The 19,189-nt window shown below is 37.7% G+C and overlaps 1 protein-coding gene across 1 annotated transcript in view; it reads left to right on the top strand.

Annotated features, from left to right (window-relative positions):
• The window catches only part of ARHGAP40 (Rho GTPase activating protein 40), a 71,670-nt gene that overhangs the window by 14,409 nt on the left and 38,072 nt on the right, over positions 1 to 19,189 (top strand). Inside the window, exon 2 of the mRNA XM_074292667.1 lies at positions 14,153 to 14,355. Within this exon, the coding sequence (XP_074148768.1) occupies positions 14,175 to 14,355 (181 nt within the window). The 5' untranslated portion in view covers positions 14,153 to 14,174. The remainder of the gene's footprint in view (positions 1 to 14,152; positions 14,356 to 19,189) is intronic.

Raw genomic sequence — 19,189 nt, 5'->3', positions numbered from 1 at the left:
TTATTTTCAAACAAATGGTAAACATCTTGATGAAGCAGCTCATGTCTTTTTTGCCAGCATGTGGTGCAAGCTCAACCTGTAGGTGGCTCAGGGACTGGCTGTTTTCTGGGAGAGGGCCAAAAGAGTGAAAAGCAAACCCTATAATTTATGCAGAATTGGTATCTACTTGAAGCTTCTTGTCTCAAAATGGCCCCTGAATCACCTAGAAAGGATCCTTCAAAGACTGAGTGAAAGCTACTTGCTCTGATAACTCTTTCTTAGAAAAAATTTTATTATGAATTTAACATCAATAATCATGAGCATTTCAATATACAAATAATAACAGAAAATAATTTAATTTTTTAAATTAAAACTAATTTTTTTTAGTTTAATAAAAGTGACCTGTATGTCTGTCCCATTCTGAACTTCCTTCCATTCTCGTCTATTTTTAAATGTTTGTTTGATACTTTTTTCCTTCATTTTTTTATATCTCTACATCACTACCTACCAATTTCCCCTTTCAATAGAATCCTTTCCTTTTATATAAAAACTTTTTCTTTCCTTGACCTAATTCTCCCACTGAACAAATTAAACAACAAACAAAAATAAAGCCTTTAATATAGGCATGCATAATCCAGCAAAAACAAACATAAATCTATATGATCATAGATTTGGAGGGACCTTAGAAGTTATCTAGTTTAATCTCATTTTAGGTGAGAAAACCAAGATTTGGAAAGATCAAATAGCTTGTTGATCATCAGAGAGCATGGGAGTAACAGTCTGGATTTAATTCAAGGGCCTCTAACGTGAGAGCCAGTATTCTTTCCACTGCACCATACTGCTTCTCAGTTCCACACTGTTTGCTTTCTAATAAAATACATGCATATACAGATATCTATATCCCCATGTAGATGTATATATACAAATATACACACATGTATTATAGTATACAAGTTGCATATACAGAGGACACACACACAAACATGTATTTTGTAACTCACTGTATTCAGTTGTTTTTGACTCAGAGATCCCTTTTTGATTTTTCTTGGCAAAGATTCTGGAATTTGCCACCTCCTTCTCCAGCTCATTTTACAGATAAGGAAATTGCAGCAAACAAGGTTAAGTGACTTAGCCAAGATCATACAACTAGTAAATGTCTGAGGCCAGTGAGAATTTGAGTCTTTCTGACTCCAGGCCCAGTGCTGCATCCACTTAGATATACATGCATATATGCATATGTGTATAGAGATACACACAAAGATGTATATATCTGTATACACACAAAAACTGTGCACATACACATGCATGTATTCATATATACATACACACATATGTGTAATAAAAATAGCTGCAAAGTAATAATAATGAGATTTACTTGCACTATATCAAATTTTTCCTTAGGCATTAGGTTAGTATAACATTATGTCTTTGCTGTTATAGTCAGTATGTATGCTTTGCTCTTATTTTCTTAGCCCAGCATCACTTTGTATAAGTCTTTCCAAATTTATATTACATTTCTATAATTTTCTGTGGCACAACATTTTTAATGGCTTTTGATTCAAATCATCGGGTAACTCCCCTTCAGAGGGGCTATAGACAAGATGTCAAGTTCATATGCTAACAAACATTTATCAAGCTCATTCTGTGTGCTAAATGCTGTGCTATGAGCTGCAGTTGTGAAGAAAGACAAAAAAAAATCATTCCCTTTAAAGAATTTAAAGGATATTCTAATAAGTAGAGAGAATATACATCCAACATGTATAGTGAGTAAATTGGAAGTAAGCTCAGTGGGAAAGCATGAGCATTGGAGGATGTAAAAAAGGCTTCTTGCAGATGATGGGATTTTAACTATGACTTGAAGGAAGCCTGAGAAGTCAGGCAAGGTGGAAATGAGGAGGGAAAGCATTCCAGGAGTGGGGGACAGCCAATGAAAGTCACACTTAAAAGATATGTATAGAGTGATGAACAGAGAGAAAACCAGTATGACTGGCTTGTAGTGTATGTAGAAGGAAATAAAATGTAAGAAAACTGGAAAGGTAGGAAAGGGCCAGGTTGTAAAGGGCTTTTAAAGGCATACAAAGGATTTTATATTTGTTTGTAGAAGTAATTGGAGGTCAGAATTTATTTGATAGGAAGGTGATATGGTCAGATTTGAACTTTAAAAAGATGACTTTGGTCCCTGAGTTTGGGGAGAGATTTGAGGCAAGGAGACTAATGAACAAGCTATTGCAAATAGTCCAGGGATAAGATGATGAGAGCCTATACCAAGATGGTGACCATCAGAGGAGAAAACAAGTCATTTATGAGAGATGCTATTTGAAGGTGGAATCAATAGAATTTGGGAGCAAATTAGATATGGGGAATTATTGAATGTGAAGAGTAGAAGATAACACCTGATGTTAAAGCCTGTATAATTGGAAAGGTGGTCTACAATTGACAATAATAGGGAAGTTTGGGAGGGGAAGGCTTGGCAGGCAGAGATGGTCCGTTAAGTTCTAGACATATTGCATGTAAATGTCTACAGAGCATGAGATGTTCAATAGGTAATTGGACATGTGAGTCTAGTGTTGAGGAGATGGGTTATAGGGTTGGATGAATGGTCAATTAACAGTATCAAATCTCACAGGGAATTCAAGAAAAATAAAGATCGAGAAAAGTCCTCTAGCTTTAGTAATGAAGAGACCACTGGTAGGTAACTTTGGAAAAAGTAGTTTCAAGTAAATGATGAGGTCAGAAGCCAGACCATAGAGAAATAAGAAGAAAGTGAGAGGAAAGGAGATGGTGGCGCAGATTATGCTTTCTCAAGGAGTTTAGTCACAAAATGAAGGAGAGATATAGGACAGTAACTAGTGGAGATGGATGGAGCAAATGGGTTTTTTTAGGGATAGAAGTGACATGGGAATGCTTGTAGGAACCAAGGAAACAGCTAGGAGACAGAAAGAGAAGGTCAGTGAAAGAGTAGGGTGATAGAGGGGGCATTCACCTGGAGAAGATGGAATAGAATGGACTCACTTGTGCATGAAGAGAGCTTTGCCTTTGCAGTAAGGATTACCTCATCATGTGAGACAAGAATGAAGGCAAAGATAATGACAGCAGGCATCTACATGATATGAGATGAGGAGAAAAGAGGGGCCTCTTGACAAATGGCCTCAATTTTTTTTTAGTGAAATATGGGACAAAGTTCTCAGCTGAAGGGGTGCTGGGAAGGCAAGGCAAGCTATACAAATTTGAGGAAAGAATAAAAGGTCTGGAAAAGTAGGTTGAGTGGGATACTTAGTCAATTAGGGATGTGTGAAAGATTGCCTCACTGCAGAATGTGCTTTATGAAGAAACATGAATAAGCTATGAACTACACAAGAGTATCCCACCATCAGAGCCATTGATGACATCACAGAATAATCAAATCAATCAAGTATTTGTACATATAGTTCAATAACAGTCCAAAAAGAGCAGGGATTATGAGTAGACACAAGATTCTTTTACAAGGACATCATGAATTTGAGAGTTATATGGAATTTTAAAGGCTATTCAGTCCAATCCATACCCAACAAGAATCCCCACTATAAAATGAATGACTAATGGTAATCCTTTTTCTGCTTGATGATTTCTAAGATGTTCATCACCTCTTGAACCATCACAATCTGCTTTTAGACAGCTCTTATTATTTCTAAATTTTTCCTTATGTTAAGTCCAAATTTACCTTTTCGCAATTTCTACCCTTTCTTCCTGGTTCTGCCTTTTTAAGATAAACAGAACAATAATAGCTAATATCTTTATTTAATATTTTTCACTAGTTACATTCAAAGCAATTTTTAAGCTTTAGTTAGCATTCAGTTCCTTTTTTAGGTGTGGATAGGATTTTTCATTACTTCAGAGTGTCATGGATGATTATACTGAGATGAGCCAAGTTATTTACAATTAGCTAACAGTTATGTAGTACTTTAAAAAACAACAACAAAAAAAAACACCTCATTCGAACAAGTCTTTGTCCCATTGGAATCCCTTCACTCCTTGAAGATGGTTCTCATGTTCTGCCTCCCTTACCACCCTTTCTCTTATGCTCTCTTTGCTTCTCTCCTGCGTCCTTTAACTGATCTTCATATGATGTGATGTCTTTGTTGTCCTCTGGACAGTGATGTTTACATCAAATTCCCAAACACCACAAGGCCACCACCTCAATAAGCTTCTAGACTCATACTTTCAGAAGCTATCCATTTATCTAATGCTTGTTTTTTTTAATTAGATTTAAATATAGATACATATAAAGTCTTAGTTTGCGTTCAAAAACAATTTCATAAGTAAAAGATGAGGGAGTCATGGCTATATAACAGTTAATGATGAAAAAGATTTGACGTTAGTGAACTACTGCTTAATATATATTAATCCATGTAATGCAGATTAAAAGACATCAATAAAAACCAACCCAATACAGTTATTTAAAAAGTTATTTAAAACTGCAGTGAATGAGGTCTGGTGTCCAGAAATAATTCTTTTACTTCCTACTATATCATATTTGGTTTTAGATGTCACATTTTAGGAATAACCTTGACAAATTGAAGTAGGTTTAGAGGAAGTGCTTTTGAGAGAACTTGGAATACAAGCAGAGGTGATATACTCACCATAGTTGCAGTTGGAAAAAAGCTTGAGAAGATAATTCTGACTGACCGTGGTCAGAATCCAAAATTATCTTTATAGGCTGCAATAGAATTTTGTATGCTTGTGTGTATGTATGGTCCATCCAGATTTGTGACTTCATTGGTTTTCTCTAAGTGAGGAAATTCCCTCTACAAAGTAGATTTGCAGCTGGGGCACTGAGAAGTTAAGTGACTTGCCGGGAGTCACAGGAGTGGGCAGTCAGAACTTGAATTTATTTAGGTATTCCAGATTCTCCAGCCAACATGCCATGTTACTACTATTAATTAATAAATATTTATTAAGTACCTACTATGTGCTAGGAACTGTGCTAACCACTGTAATTTAGTGAAATGAAATATAGCAAGTAAATGTAAAGTCTCATACGTAGGTTTAAAAACTTAATTATTTTTAAAAAATTAAATATGGGATATGTGTGTATGTGGCCAGACAGCAGTTTGTATAAAATAATGTGTGAGTTTTGATTTATTTTAAGCTTGATCTAAATGTGATATTACTAGAAATAAAAAAGTTAGTGCTATCTTAGGCAATATTAAAAAAGAGTGACTGGGACCAAGTTGGTGATTGTTCTAGTGATCTCTTTTGGTCAAATGGCATCTGCTGCATTGTATTCATGTCTGGGTGATGCATTTTAGGATGAGTATTAATAAATTTGAGAGTATCCATGATGTCAATAGACCTCAAGATAGTGTCCTGAACATGAGTATTGCTTGAAGGTATCCGGTTTGTTCATCCTGGGGAAGAGAAAACTTGCTAGGGTGGATTGTAGAGTAAGAGTGATATAAACGGTTTTCAGGTATTTAAAGGGCTGTGTTCCCATGTGAAAACTTTGTTCTTGGTCCCGGAGCCAGAAGTAGGAGTAGTGGATAGAAGATACAAGAGGAAAATTTAAGTTTGAAGCAAGAAAAAATAGCTATACAATTTATTATTTGTTTCCTTCTCAGGAAAATGTGTTTATGTATGTGAGGGAGTGGGGCTGGGGTAAGAGAACTGGGAAAAGTATAAAGTTAGATGATCTCTAAAATTCTTTCCAGTTCATAATTCGTTCAGTCTTTTGAATAATGTATATCGGGGGGACAGGGAAGGGAATAATAAGCATTTGTTGTTGTTCAGTCATATTTTAATCATGTTGTTCTCTTCATAATCCCATTTGGGTTTTCTTGGCAGACATACAGGAGTGGTTTACCATTTCCTTCTCAATCTCATTTTACAGATGAGGCTTCCTACAGAGCTTTCTTGCTAGAAGTTCACTTTTCTTCATCTCTAGATGTGATGTGAGATTTGGAGATAAAATAAATGCAATCAGTTCTATCCACAAAAGTTAGATTCACCACATGGGAAGGTGTGAGCCTAGATTTTTGCAATTTTAGACCAAGGGCTGTAAACCTCACTTACATAGTTTGTCATTCCTTTTCTGTATGGGCAATCTTGAGGCATGAGCACTGTTCCATCCCCAAGAAAAGGGCAGAACCTTGTTACATTGAATGTCTCTCTTCTCTGTTCTCAGACTAATTTTTAAAAAGATAGTCAAGGCACCAATCCAGTACTTACTAAAAATGCTAACCACTATGCTAAGTAAACTCTAGAAATAAAAATAAAACCGGCAAAAGAGAACCTGCCTGAAGGAGTTTATGTTCTAAATGGGGGGGAAAAGCACATGGTAGGGGGAGAGTATACTCTGGAGACAGCTAGGAAGTGGCATGGAAGCCTGTTTTGGGGCAAGAAAAGGGAAAAGGTTATTAACTTTCAGAGCTAGGCAAAATTGTGTTACAAAGGGAGAGGGAAGAAGAAGGAGGATAATGAATAAATATTATGATGGCAAAATAGTGGGGAAGATAGTTAATGAGGCTCTTGGTAATACTTTTTGACTTGGACATTGGGATTTTAAAAGGAAAATGGGGATCTTTATGGGATGGGGACTCCCATGTGGGATTAGGATCAGTTAAAGAAACTGGGTTTTAACTTTAGAAAGATATGACTTTAGTATCTTAATATTTGATGGACTTTCAGGTGGAAGAGAATTTAGCTCCATGTTTAGTTCCATCCCAGATTATAGAACTGTGAACATTGGATGGAGGGAGCAAGAGATAGATTTCAGTTTAGTATTAAAAAAGGAAGACAAACAATACTTTCTAATAATCAAAGTTGTCTAAAAGTCAAATAGACTGCTTTAAAAAGTGGTAAGTGCTTTCTCCCTGGAAGAAGCAGAGAGCCCTCCCTTCTTGGCCTTTCTTCAGGCATCCTAGATAGGATATCAGGACTTGAGGGCAGGGGTTAATTTTCATTTAGTCTTTGTCATTCTAGCACCAAATACAGTTTCTGGCACATATTATGTGCCTTAAGAAATGCTTGTTGTTGAATGTTACTGTAAAGGGTGAACCCAGGCTTAATGCACTCATGAATATTAACTTTGTACGAGGGCTAGAAGTACAGTTAGATTCCTGTGTGGATGAAAAGCATAATCTATTGTGTGAAAATAAACTGGAATTTATTGTATATTGTCTTTTATAATTTTATTTTTATATCTTATTAAATTTCTTTTATAAAAGAGTTGTTTCTTAGTGAAGGTATGAGATTGATTATTAACACAGAGATAGGGCCCAGTGCTTGCTTATGAATTATTCCTTGGGAACACAAGGAAGGTATCTGAATGGGGAAGAAGGACATGTTGCTGATTTGATCCTCTCCCTCCCTCTTGCTATTTTTGCTTCCTCCTCTCATACACCCACTTGCTCAGCTCAATGCCAGAGAGCTTTGAGTTCTCAAAAGGACATTCCAGAATTTAAACACTTCATCTCGATAACCAAATTTATTGGCTCTCTACTGTATGCAAGTCCCACTGATGTGGGACTCTATGGCTCATAGAGTCCCTGAAGCTAAATGGGCCTTTTGATGACAAGAAAATAGTCATTCAACTTGGCTGGGACACACTGTATCAGTGCTTGGCTCATTGATTTTCATGTGTGTTGATTCTTCGCTAGCCATGACAAGATAAATCAAAGGATAACAGCTCAGGTTGGGGGAGGGCAAGAGCAAAGCCTATAGACCACACCGGGTTTGAAGAGAGACTCATAATACCTTGGTAATTAGTCAGATAAGTCAGATTTGAAGAATTTGTATTCGATTTGGAAGTCAGCGTTTAGGTGCTGAGAAGATCAGACAAGGGAATAAAATAATAATAGGCAAGGTAGAAATGCCTATGATACTAGGACAGATGAAAGGGGCAAATAGATTTTCGTTCATTTTTTTTCTCAAGCAAAGGGGATGTCTGGGAGTTTAAACATTATAATCTCAGGGCGGTTGGACACTTAAGTGGCTCTTAACTGGATAGTTAATAGAGCACTAGTGGATAGAACACTAGAATGGGAATCAGAAGACCTGAATTCAAATCTCGCTTCAGACCTTGGACAAGTCACACAACCTCTCCCTACTTTGGTTTCCTCTGCTATAAAATAGGGATAATAATAGCATCTCAAAAAGTTATGAGTATCAGATGAGACAATGTTTATGAAGCATTTAGCACAGTGCTCGACACGTTTGTTTAATAAATGCTTGTTTCCTTCTTTGCTCTCTCTTCCAGGTGTGTATGTTGTGGTGTACCCATCATGTTTCCATGTACTTGTACCTTTCTCATCTTAACAAAAATGCAAGTCTTCTGTCTTGAGACATAGTTGAATATAACTTTACACTTCACTTACACAGGAGTTAGGAATCTACATAAAACCAATGGAACCTCATTCATGGAAATGCTCTTGTAATGATACCTTAGTTATAGGTTACTAAATTTAAAGCTGTTGGGACAAAGGGTCTTATAAAACACTCTCATTTCTATAGTATTTTGTGATTTACAAAGTACTTTCCTCACAAATATGCTGAGAGGAGTAGAATATTTTTATCCCCATTTTAATAAAGTAATGGAAAGTATTTATTGATTTTATACCCCCTTTCCAGGAGCAGTGACATTTTTGGTATCTAAGAATAAGGAGGAAGAGTGTTAGCTCACTGGCTAAGGCAGGAAAGACAGTGAGATGGTTCAAGGGGAATATTGGATGAAATTTGAATCAATATGGAATATGAGATCACTATAGATAGGGGGCTATGTGTCTTGGTTTTGGCTGATATGGAATATGAGATCACTATAGATAGGGGGCTATGTGTCTTGGTTTTGGCTGATTCACTAATTGGGTCAGTACTTCCTCACAGTGGTGGCTACCAATCTTAGTGGATTAAGTCACTCAGATGAGGAGACTGAGTCCAGGAAGACCACATAATTAATAAGCATCAGAGCTGGGATCCAAACTCAGGTTTTAAAATTCCAACTTCTGTGATCTTTGCATTGTTGCCTCTGCAGTAACTGAGCTTATCTCACATGCTTGGGTAAGTCACAGACAAAATATGTTATTGTGAGTCAGTTTTATGATTAGAAAGTGGTGGATGTGGAATGTAGTCTGTGGACTTGAGACAAAATGGCAGCCATCAAGAATTTGCTTTATAGTTCATTCTTTGAGGGATCCATTATCTCCATTGGCATAGATATTCCATCCAGCGGTGTAGATCAAATCCCTTCCAAATTCTCTCATTCAGTTAAGTTTTCATTTATGCTATCCATGTTATTTTATAAAATCTTCCTTAGATGAGCCAAGTACTTGTTCCGGGGGCTTACTTCTACATCTTTTATGTCACCCAATTCTTCCAGCATTTATCAACTTGATTATGTTAAATATTGGAAGTACCCATATTTAAATCAGCATTATGGATTGTCTAAGAACTCTGGAATTCGTAGTGCCCTCTGTTCCATTTCTTCTTATTCCAGTGCCATCATTGTGGAAGTGAAAAGAGGACTACATAGGACTGAAGGTCATCTTGTATTTTTATCTATTTTATAGATCAGTATGGGCCAAAGAATTCATCATTCACAAACCAAACTTTTGTTGCTTTGCCTCTTGAAATTATGTTAACTAATTATTAATTTTTGATCCATCATTTTCCTCATATTTCTTTAAGACCCAACTCCTGAAAAGGTCAGGCAGTTTTTGAAGGGTGTAACAATGAAGTAATCTCCACGCCCAGCCCAGGTAGATGCTTTAGTTATAAATGTATTAGTTACTGATATTTATATAATAATATATATTAGTCTAATTTCTCTCATTCTCTGTACTTACCTAGTCTGGTCTTTGAACAACAGTCATATTATCCATCCTCAAAACCATTTACTAACTAGAGTTAAGATAGGGGATGAACATGTGGTTTCATTGATCTAGAAAATTATTAAAATTATTAGGTAAGGAAACACCTTCTGCCCACATCTTGTTTCTATTCACACAACATTGCTTACATTACTATTTTAAGCATATTGGTCAAATTGGTCTCCTTGCTTTAGGTATCTTCTCCCCACGACAGTCTGTCCTCTGCTCAGCTGTGATTTTCCTCTACTCAAATGGTTTTCTTAAAGCTCATATCTGACAATGTCACTTTTCTATTCTCTAAATTCTAGTGGATCCCTATTGATTCTATGATCAGATTTTATCAAAAATATTCATATTATTCCCTTTTAATTTTGATTTTGTTTTGTAATATATATATTTATACTTTAGAACATGTATATAATTTACATGTGTGAATATATATCTATTAAAACTGAAGCTCAAACTTTTTTTTACTAATAAAGATGTGTGATCAATAAAATTTGGAAAATGTTACTCTGGACAATTTTATAAGAATATAAGTTGCAAGGAGGGAGTAACTGAATTGATAGGGGGAGTTTTCTCATCTGGGAGCTCCCATTACCAGTGATATCAGAGGTTGATCCCAATCCTTCAAGCAACTCTTGAATGTTATGGTTTACATTTACTCAACATCCTTTTTCTCAACAATATTTTACCTCCAAATACTGCTGTTGATTTTTATAAAGAACAACAATGACAAATATGAGAACTTCAGAGAATCATGTCATTATTTGTGTGACTCAATGAACTCATTATTTGTATGAAAGGAGAACCAGGAAAACAACATAATGATTATAGCAATTAAATGGAAAAAAAGTCATTAAAAAGAAGTTGAAATCTGAGTAGTCGAAAAACCAGTGAAAGTTTTAGAAATGAAAAAGTGAAGCACATCTCCTTGGCAGATGAGGGCAAAAACTACTAGGACACGGCAATGGATGTCTTGTCGGCTGTGGTTTTTGTCCTGAGGAAGGAAGGTTACATTTGAAGAGGGGTGGGAAATGACTTTAATAGAAAGATAAAAATATTAAAATAATTAAAATTAAGATAATATGGAATAGAAATGAAAATGAAATAGAATGTGAATAAAACTCAGCTGAATTATCCTGATGTGATCAATTCTCTGATTGTGACTATGGGACTCTCACCTCTGTCTGAATATTATGCCTTTCAGCGTAGCCTGAGAGTATGTTAACATCTTTGGTTTCCATGTTACATTGTTGATTGATATTAACCTGGAAAATCACCTAATAACTTCAAATCTTTTCCCATATGAACCCCGTTTCATGAAGTCTCTACCACATCATCTGATTATAGTCTTTTGTTACACTGGGTCAAGATCTTTTTATCCCCTAGCCCAGTCATCCACTATATCCTTTCCAACTTCATGTCCTCAGAAACTTTGATAAACATATTATGTATGCCTTTATCTAAATTAATGATGAAAAATGGTGAACACAGCCAAGTATTGATCCCTTGAAATAGTCCACTAAAGACCTCTCTCCAAATTGGTATCAGTTCCTTAAAAAATAGTTCTTTGGATTTAGTCCTAAATTCATCTAGGTATACTGTGTTTAGCTCCTCTTATTCCATCTTGTCCACAAGAACATCGTGAGAAATTTGTTGAGAGCTTGATTGAAATCTTGGTAAACGATGTTTATAGCATTATCCTGATCTACCAGTCTGGTAATCCTGTCAAAAAAGGAAATGAAGTTAGTCTGGCATGACCTGTTTTTGAGAGTCACGTTGGCATTCAGAGATCAGAGTTTCTCTTTCTAGGTGTTCACAAGACATACCTTAATTATATACTACAGAATCATGCTGGGAATGGAAGTCAAATTCATTGACCCATCTATAATTGGAAGACTTAGTTTCCTTTTTCTTTTTTTTTTTAAACCAGAGGAGTATTTGTCTTTTTTCCTGTCCCATGGCACAATTATTCCTGTTTGTGATAATCTAACAGGTGATGAATCAGCTTAATCTGACTCACAAACTTTGGTTCTTTCAGTATCCTAGAAATAGTTTATCCTGCCTTGGGGACTGGAATTCATTGAAGGCAGGTAGGTGCCTTCTTACTATCCCCTTGCTTATTTGGGGTTTCAAATCCTTGATTGCTATTTTTTTCCACCCTCACCTTTCCAATTCAAAGTTTATTCACCTTGACAAAGAAAAACAATGAGAATTGAGCTTTCTTTTTCCTCTCTTATCCTAGCTGTCTCTAAAGTAGTTCTGTCCTTGCTCTGATGCTCCCCTTTCTTACAACTTAAGTAAAAAACCTTTTTCTGGTTGTCCTTAGCTTCTGAATCCATTTCAGTCACCGAGCTCCTTTAACTGTTCTTTAATGGCTGCTGTATTTAAATATTAGTCTTCCATTCCCTGCCTCGAGTTCATCTCCTATATGTTTCCTTCTTAAATCTCTACTGGTCAATGAGTTGATTATTTGTGTCCAACTCTTTATAACCTCATTTGGGATTTTCTTGACAAAGATACTGGAGTGGTTTGCCATTTACTTCTCCAGCTCATTTTACAGATGAGGAAACTGAGGCAAGCAAAGTTAAGTGATTTGCTCCAAGTCATACAACTAGTAAGTTTCTGGGGTCAGATTTGATTGAGGAAGATGTATTTTCTTGAATTCAGGACCAGCACGCTAACTACTGCACCACTTAGCTGCACTTAGATACCCTTTGCATCATCTATATTCTCCTTTTTCTTCCTCATTAGAATTGTTTCTCTTCAGATTTTCAAAATTTTTCATTCTTGAGAGCTTTCCATTTTTTCTTGAACTAATCCATAGAATTTGAATTCATGGTGTTTGTTTTTTTTTCTGAAGCTTTTGAAATCTGTACTCTCACAATCTAGGATGCATGTCAGATTGTGTTCGCTTTTCTCTCCTCCGTGCCAGCTTTTAAATTGACCAGCAAAGTCAATAAACATGAGCAGTGCCTAAGGCAATAAAGTAATCATAAGAGGTTGCAGTGGAGGGAAGAGAGGCTTAAAAGAGCCAGAAAGTATACAAAAATTTTTTTAATTAAAATTATTAATATTGTTTAGTTTGACACCTTGGCTCAATTTGATGTCTTTCAAATCTTGGACTTTTTAAGTAGTACTTTACTATAGTGACATGTGTTATTATTTGTTGTTATTCAGGTGTTTGTCAGGTTGAGTTTGTGACCTCATTTGGGGGTTTCTTGGCAGACATGCTGGAGTGGTTTGCCATTTACTTCTCCAACTAATTTTAAATTTAAGGAACTGAAGCAACAGGGTTAAGTGACTTTTCCAGGGTCATACAGCTAGGATATGTCTGAGGGCAGATTTGAAGTACGCATGCACTATAGCTGCCCTTGGATTATTATTATACCACATTTTAAAGATGAGGAAATTGAGGTTGAGGGAGTTAAAATTACTTGTAAGTGTCTAAAGTAAATTTGAAGTAAATTCTTTGAGTCTAAGTCCACTGTTGTCCATTGTACCACTTTATCTCCATTTGCACAGCCATGAAAGACAGTGTTCTGGCAAATGGATACATCACTAACGATTGTGCTTTTTTCCCCTGGGTTTGGTTTGGAGGTGGAGAAGCAGGAGAGAATGTGGAGCTGGAGTCAGATCCTGCCTCTGACACAATCTGTGTGACTAAGGGCAAATCATTTCTCTTCTGTAATCTGCACTGTTTTCATTTATTTTTAAAAAATGTTTAAAGTGCCTATCTCACAGGATTGTCTTGAGGCTTAAATAAGAAAACATATTTAGGGACAGCTAGATGGCTGTAGATAGAGGATCGGCCCTGGGATCAGGGAGAACCTGAGCCAAATCTGATCTCAGTCACTTATTCACCGCTAGCTAAGTGAACCTTCATTTAATCCTGGTTGCCTCGGAAAAAAAAGAAAATTCATGTAAAGCATTTTGCAAATTTCAAAGCAGTTGATATGTAGTAGTTATTATTGTGGTCTAATAAACAGTCTTAAAATTTTTATTTTTATTTTTTGCAAAGCCATTGGAGTTAAGTGACTTGTGCAGGGTCATATAGCTAGAAAGTGTTAAGTATCTGAGGCTGGGTTTGAACTCAGGTCCTCTTGACTCCAGAGCCAGTGCTCTATCCACTGTGCCATTTAACTGCCCCCAATTTTCTTATTTTTAAAAATGTAAAATTTTTCAAATGCTGAGCATAAAAATTAAAACAGCAACAACGGCCTGTTTGCTTTAGTGTACCTTTTTGAGAGATCTTTTTTCTCAGCATTCAAAACATTTTTGTTTCTTGTAAGACTGCTTCTTTATTGGCTGTTTTTTCCTTTTCTTTACAGAAATCCCACTTTCCCATGCAGCATGAATCAGTTTCCAGCAAAGAGCTCTTCCCAGTGTCAGCGGCTGGAAGATTCAAATTCCTGGCTCCCCTCCATAGAGAGCCTTTCAATGGATGACTTTTGGATGGAGGTGGAGAACATGAAGCAGACTGATGAGCTGAAGCAGGAGGATGGTAGTGTTACTGAAGCCCAGATCCCAGAGGGTGAGGAACTCAGCTGCTACTAATCATGAGGAGGGGAAATGGACAGAAGGGCAGTGTGGCAGGGGTTTTCCATGGAAAACATTTCATTTTGAAATATTCGATGTGGAAAAAAAGAGTACATTGACTCAGGACAGGTTTTTTTAAATTAATTAATTTTTAATATACATTGTTTTATGAATCATGTTGAGAGAAAAAAATCAGAGCAGAAGGGAAAAGCCATAGGTGAGAAAAAGAACATAAAAAAGGAGTGAACATAGCATGTGTTGATTTACATTACAGATTTACAGTCTCCTTAGTTCTTTTTCATCATGCAGATGGCATTTTTTATCCAAAGTCTATTGGGATTGCCTTAGGTCACTGAGAAGAACCAAGTCTTTCATAGTTGATCATCACACATTCTTGCTGTTATTCTGTACATTGTATTCCTGGTTCTGCTTGTTTCACTCAACATCAGTTCATGGGACTCTTTCCAAGCCTTTCTAAAATCAGAGTGTTCCTTATTTTTTATAGAACAATAATATTCCATTATTATCATATTGATGGCATCTACTCATCTTCCAGTTCTTTGCTACCACAAACATTTTTTCACATGTGGGTCCTTTTTTCTCCTTTTTGTTTTCCTTGGGATACAGACCCTATAATGGCACTGCTGGGTCAAAGGTTATATACAGTTTTGTAGCCCTTTAGGCATAGTTCCAAATTGCTCTCTAGAATGGCTGGATGTATTCGCAGTTCCACCAACAATGCATCAGTGTCCCAGTTTTCCCACATCCTCTCCAACATTCATCATTATCTTTTCCTGCCATTTTAGCCCATATGAGAGGTGGTATCGCAGAGTATATAGCTATAGATGACTTTAATTTCTTCATCTAAAAATTTTCCTCATCATATCCTTTCATTATTTATCAATTGGGAAATGACTTGTATTCTTATAAATTTAACACAGTATTATATGTGTTAGAAATGAGACCTTTCTCAGAAACACTGGCTGTAAAGATTTTTCCTGCCAGCTTTGTACTTCCCTTTTAATCTTGTTTCTATTGGTTTTGTTTGTGCAAAATTTTTAAATTTAATACAAAGTTTTTCATTTTACCATTCATAGTTCCTCCCTTCTCCAAAGATCTGATCCAAGGCAGGTTTTGATTAGAGCAGTGAGGTGGCCCAGTGGATAGACTTCTGGGCCTGAAGTAAAAGAAGACTCAAATCTGGTCTCAGACATTTACTAGTTGTGTGAACCCGGCCAAGTCACTTATCCCAATTTACCTCCGTTTCCTCATCTGTGAAATGATCTGGAGAAGAAAATGGCAAATCACTATTTTTGCCAAGAAAACCCCAAATGGGGTCACAAAGATACTGAATCAGTGAACCCAACAACAAGGTTTTGATTGAGATGTTTGGCAAATGAAGAGTGTGTGTGTGTGTGTGTGTGTGTGTGTCTGTGTGTCTGTGTGTCAAATTTCAGCAACCAACTATTTCAATTCAGCGAACATTAGTATTCACTCAGTCTAGGGCTGTGGAGGAGATGCAAGGTACAGATAAGCAATTCCGGTCCTGTAGGAGCCTGCAATCTAAAAATTAAGATTCAAACATAGACAGCTTTTACACTAGATAGGAGATAAGGCTGTTATTGTTTGTCGTTCTTTCTCCAAGAGGGGTATGACATCAGAGAGGTGATGCCGTGACATGTAAGTGAACTGGATTGGAGGGAGGGAGGGCTGTGCAAAGTCACCAGCGTCACCTTCCCTGCCAGAGCCCTCTGGGTCTCTGGGTCAGATACAGATCAGGATGACTGGAGATGGCCCTGGATGCAGGGGACACCTTGGCCTTTTTAAGCTAAGGTCTTTTCCAAGGTTTGACAGAGGCAATGCTCAGCCTATAATTAAGGCAGAGAATGGCCTCTTACCTGATCAAAAACAATTTACAGCGGTACCTCGGCGTTGATTGGTTCTAGAAGGCACAGTGAGGGGTGAAAACGGGTACCAAAGGAATTTTTCACATAAGGAATCCACCTCCAGCCCGTAGTCCAAGCCTCCCTCCCCATCTAATTCCCCAGTGGGGCTTCCAGCTTTAGAGAAACAAGCCAGCCCAGCCCTGCCTGGCTCCTCCTTGACCCAGCTTGCTTTCTGAGAGGAATTTTGACCTTTGTACGCTCTCCCCATCCCATGCCATCCAAGTGTTCTTTCAGGTATGGGATGGGGGGAGCCTGGTTGTGGAGGGAGAAGCCAGCACCTTCTGCTGCCCAGGGCCTGGAGCTGCTGGGAATCCTGGAAGTCTGGGCCTCTGCTGCTACTACTGGGTCCACCACTGTTTCTGTTGCTGGTTGTGGGGCCCGATGCTGTTGCTCCTGCTGAGCATGCAGGCCATTATCTTTTGGGAGCTGGGACATGATATGCTGCAGCCATGTCATCTTGTAGGAACTGCCTGAGGACAGGCCCACTCTGCAATCTGAGAGTCCTGAGCACTGTAGCCTTCCCTGGCAAGTAGGCCTGAGGGCAGTAGCAAGGACAGGGCAGTGCCCCTGGCCAACCTCAGATCCCCATTGCTCCCCCAGGTGCAGGGAGGGCTGAGCAAGCTTCAGGTGCTGAAGCAATTTTTTTTCTCCTTGAACTGTATCGAATACTGAATTAAATGAGTTTAGAAGCAGACCAGTGCTGAAGTACTACTATATTATTTTGGGAGGGGAAGGCCCTCAGGATTTCTGGCCTAAACAGAAACAGATTGCTGAGCAATCAAAGCTCAAACAGTGAGCAGGTGGGGTTTGGCCTGGGACCCTTTGTTGGTAAATCAATGAGAGCTCGATGATTTGGATTTAAGACATAATCCTAGCCCATAAACCCAGATGTCTCACAATGTTTCACCAATCAAAACTTACATTCTTTTTGGTAGAGTGGCTGCATGTATGGACAGAGAGAGGAGAAGGAAAAGAAAAGAAGGAATTGTGTTGCCCAGCTGACCAGTTCTAATTGAGCCCCCAGTGGAAAAACTCCTACTTCTACTTACCAAAGCTATGTTTGTCCCTTGTTCTTAGAGACTACCTTGACACCCAGGACATGCTGCTATGACAGGACGAGTGAATTGGATTTAAGTGAGGGAGGGCTGTGCAAAGTCACCAGGGAGATTAAGTGCAAACATGAGGTGAAGAGCCAAATCCATTATGAATTTCTGGAGGGAAACGGTCTTTGCCAACATATAACTTCTTGTAGGAGGCGGCATCTGAGCTCTAATTGCATTACATTTATTTACCTCTATAAATCAGGAGTTTGTAACCTGGTGTCCAATAACCTGTTTTTAAAAAAATATTTTGGTAACTATATTTCAGCAAAGTTTTTCTTTGTGATCCTCTATATTTGTTTATTAGGCCTTTAAAAACATTCTTAATAGACTGCCAAGGAAATCTATGAGACCCAAAAGTTTAAGATTTCCTGGTGTGAATATTTATTTCCTCCTTGCCACAGCAACCATAGATTAATGAATACTCCCTGAGGGCACTGCTCTTGAACTCTGAGCTCTAGAGGGATAAGGGAGTAATACAAGGGCAATTAGTTTTTAGAAAGGGGTATTAAGATGTTACAGTAAGAACAGTTGGTATAAAATGTCCCCCCCACCCAAAAAAAAAAGTCTGTATAATACTTTCTCACAAGAGTCCGAGGGAATGTCGAGCTTAGAGCATATGTAGTAAAGAGAAGCAAGCCGGAGCTTGCTGGAGTACTCAGAATCTTTGCTTTTGGGAAGGGTTAACCCTCTTCTATATATTTTGCAGATTCTTGAAACCATCTTCCCTTAGGTTGTCTAGGTTGTCCTCACCCCCTGATAGAAACCACACATCAATCATTGCTGTCTCTGCCACTATTCATTGCTTTCCCAGGAGATGCTGCTGGGGCACTGATGAGCCTCCAGTTCCTAGAACCTCTGCATTTCACAAGGTCATGCTCTGGTTAAAGGGGAAAAGAAAAGGAAAGCCTGAGGTGTTCTCTCTCTTCTGTATTGCCCAGAGGTTTGGCTAGGACTGCTTTCACTGCTTGCTGGCCAAACCTTGGAGAATCCAAAGTGATTTGCTATTTTATATTAACTATATTCTTGATGCATTTCATTGAAAAGCCTTTTGTTGATTACTTCATTGATTCATTGGAGATGGCTAGGCTTTATTTACAACTTGCTATTTGCAACAATTGATTCATTCAGTTGAGAAGTCTGGATGACTTTCAATCCTTATGCAGGGAAGAGCCATCCACAACTGCCCCACCTAGCTGCCCCTGCCATATGTTTATGTAGTGTGACTTATGTATTTATGTGTATGTGGTAGGTATGGTTTTTGTAAGAATATATATTAGTATATGCATGTCTCCTTGAAGTTACCTAAGTAAATAAATACAAATCATATACAGATGAGAGAAAGAAAAGGAAAGAAAGACAGAGAGATCAAGCAATCGATCATAGTTGATTGGAAGGGCAAAGATCTTCTATATGAGATGGCACCTGGACTGTGCTTTGAAAGAAGGAAGGAAAGAATTTTTTTGCAAGACAAATTTTGCCTGATTATGGGCCACTTACAGATTGTCTCCTTTACCTTCAAGTCTTTTGTAGCAGGATTTAATGAGACAAGCGAACTCAGAGTCACTTCATTGGAGACATCATACCTGGTATATGCAATCATTCACCAATCAATTGTGAATTCACTTAATCATATCCCCATCTTGCTGTAAGATTATTATGAAAGTAGGATCCTACGATGTGAAGCTAGAAGGAACTTAAAAAATAAAGGCCATCTCAGAGGAAGTAGTCTCCCAATATATCAACTCCTCAAAGACTAAACACATGAGAGCCCCGTTTCCCA

This window comes from Sminthopsis crassicaudata, chromosome 2 (assembly GCF_048593235.1).
Source record: "Sminthopsis crassicaudata isolate SCR6 chromosome 2, ASM4859323v1, whole genome shotgun sequence".
In the NCBI taxonomy this organism is placed as follows: Eukaryota; Metazoa; Chordata; class Mammalia; order Dasyuromorphia; family Dasyuridae; genus Sminthopsis; species Sminthopsis crassicaudata.
Note: the sequence above shows the minus strand (reverse complement) of the source record. Positions and strands in the feature narration are given on the sequence as shown.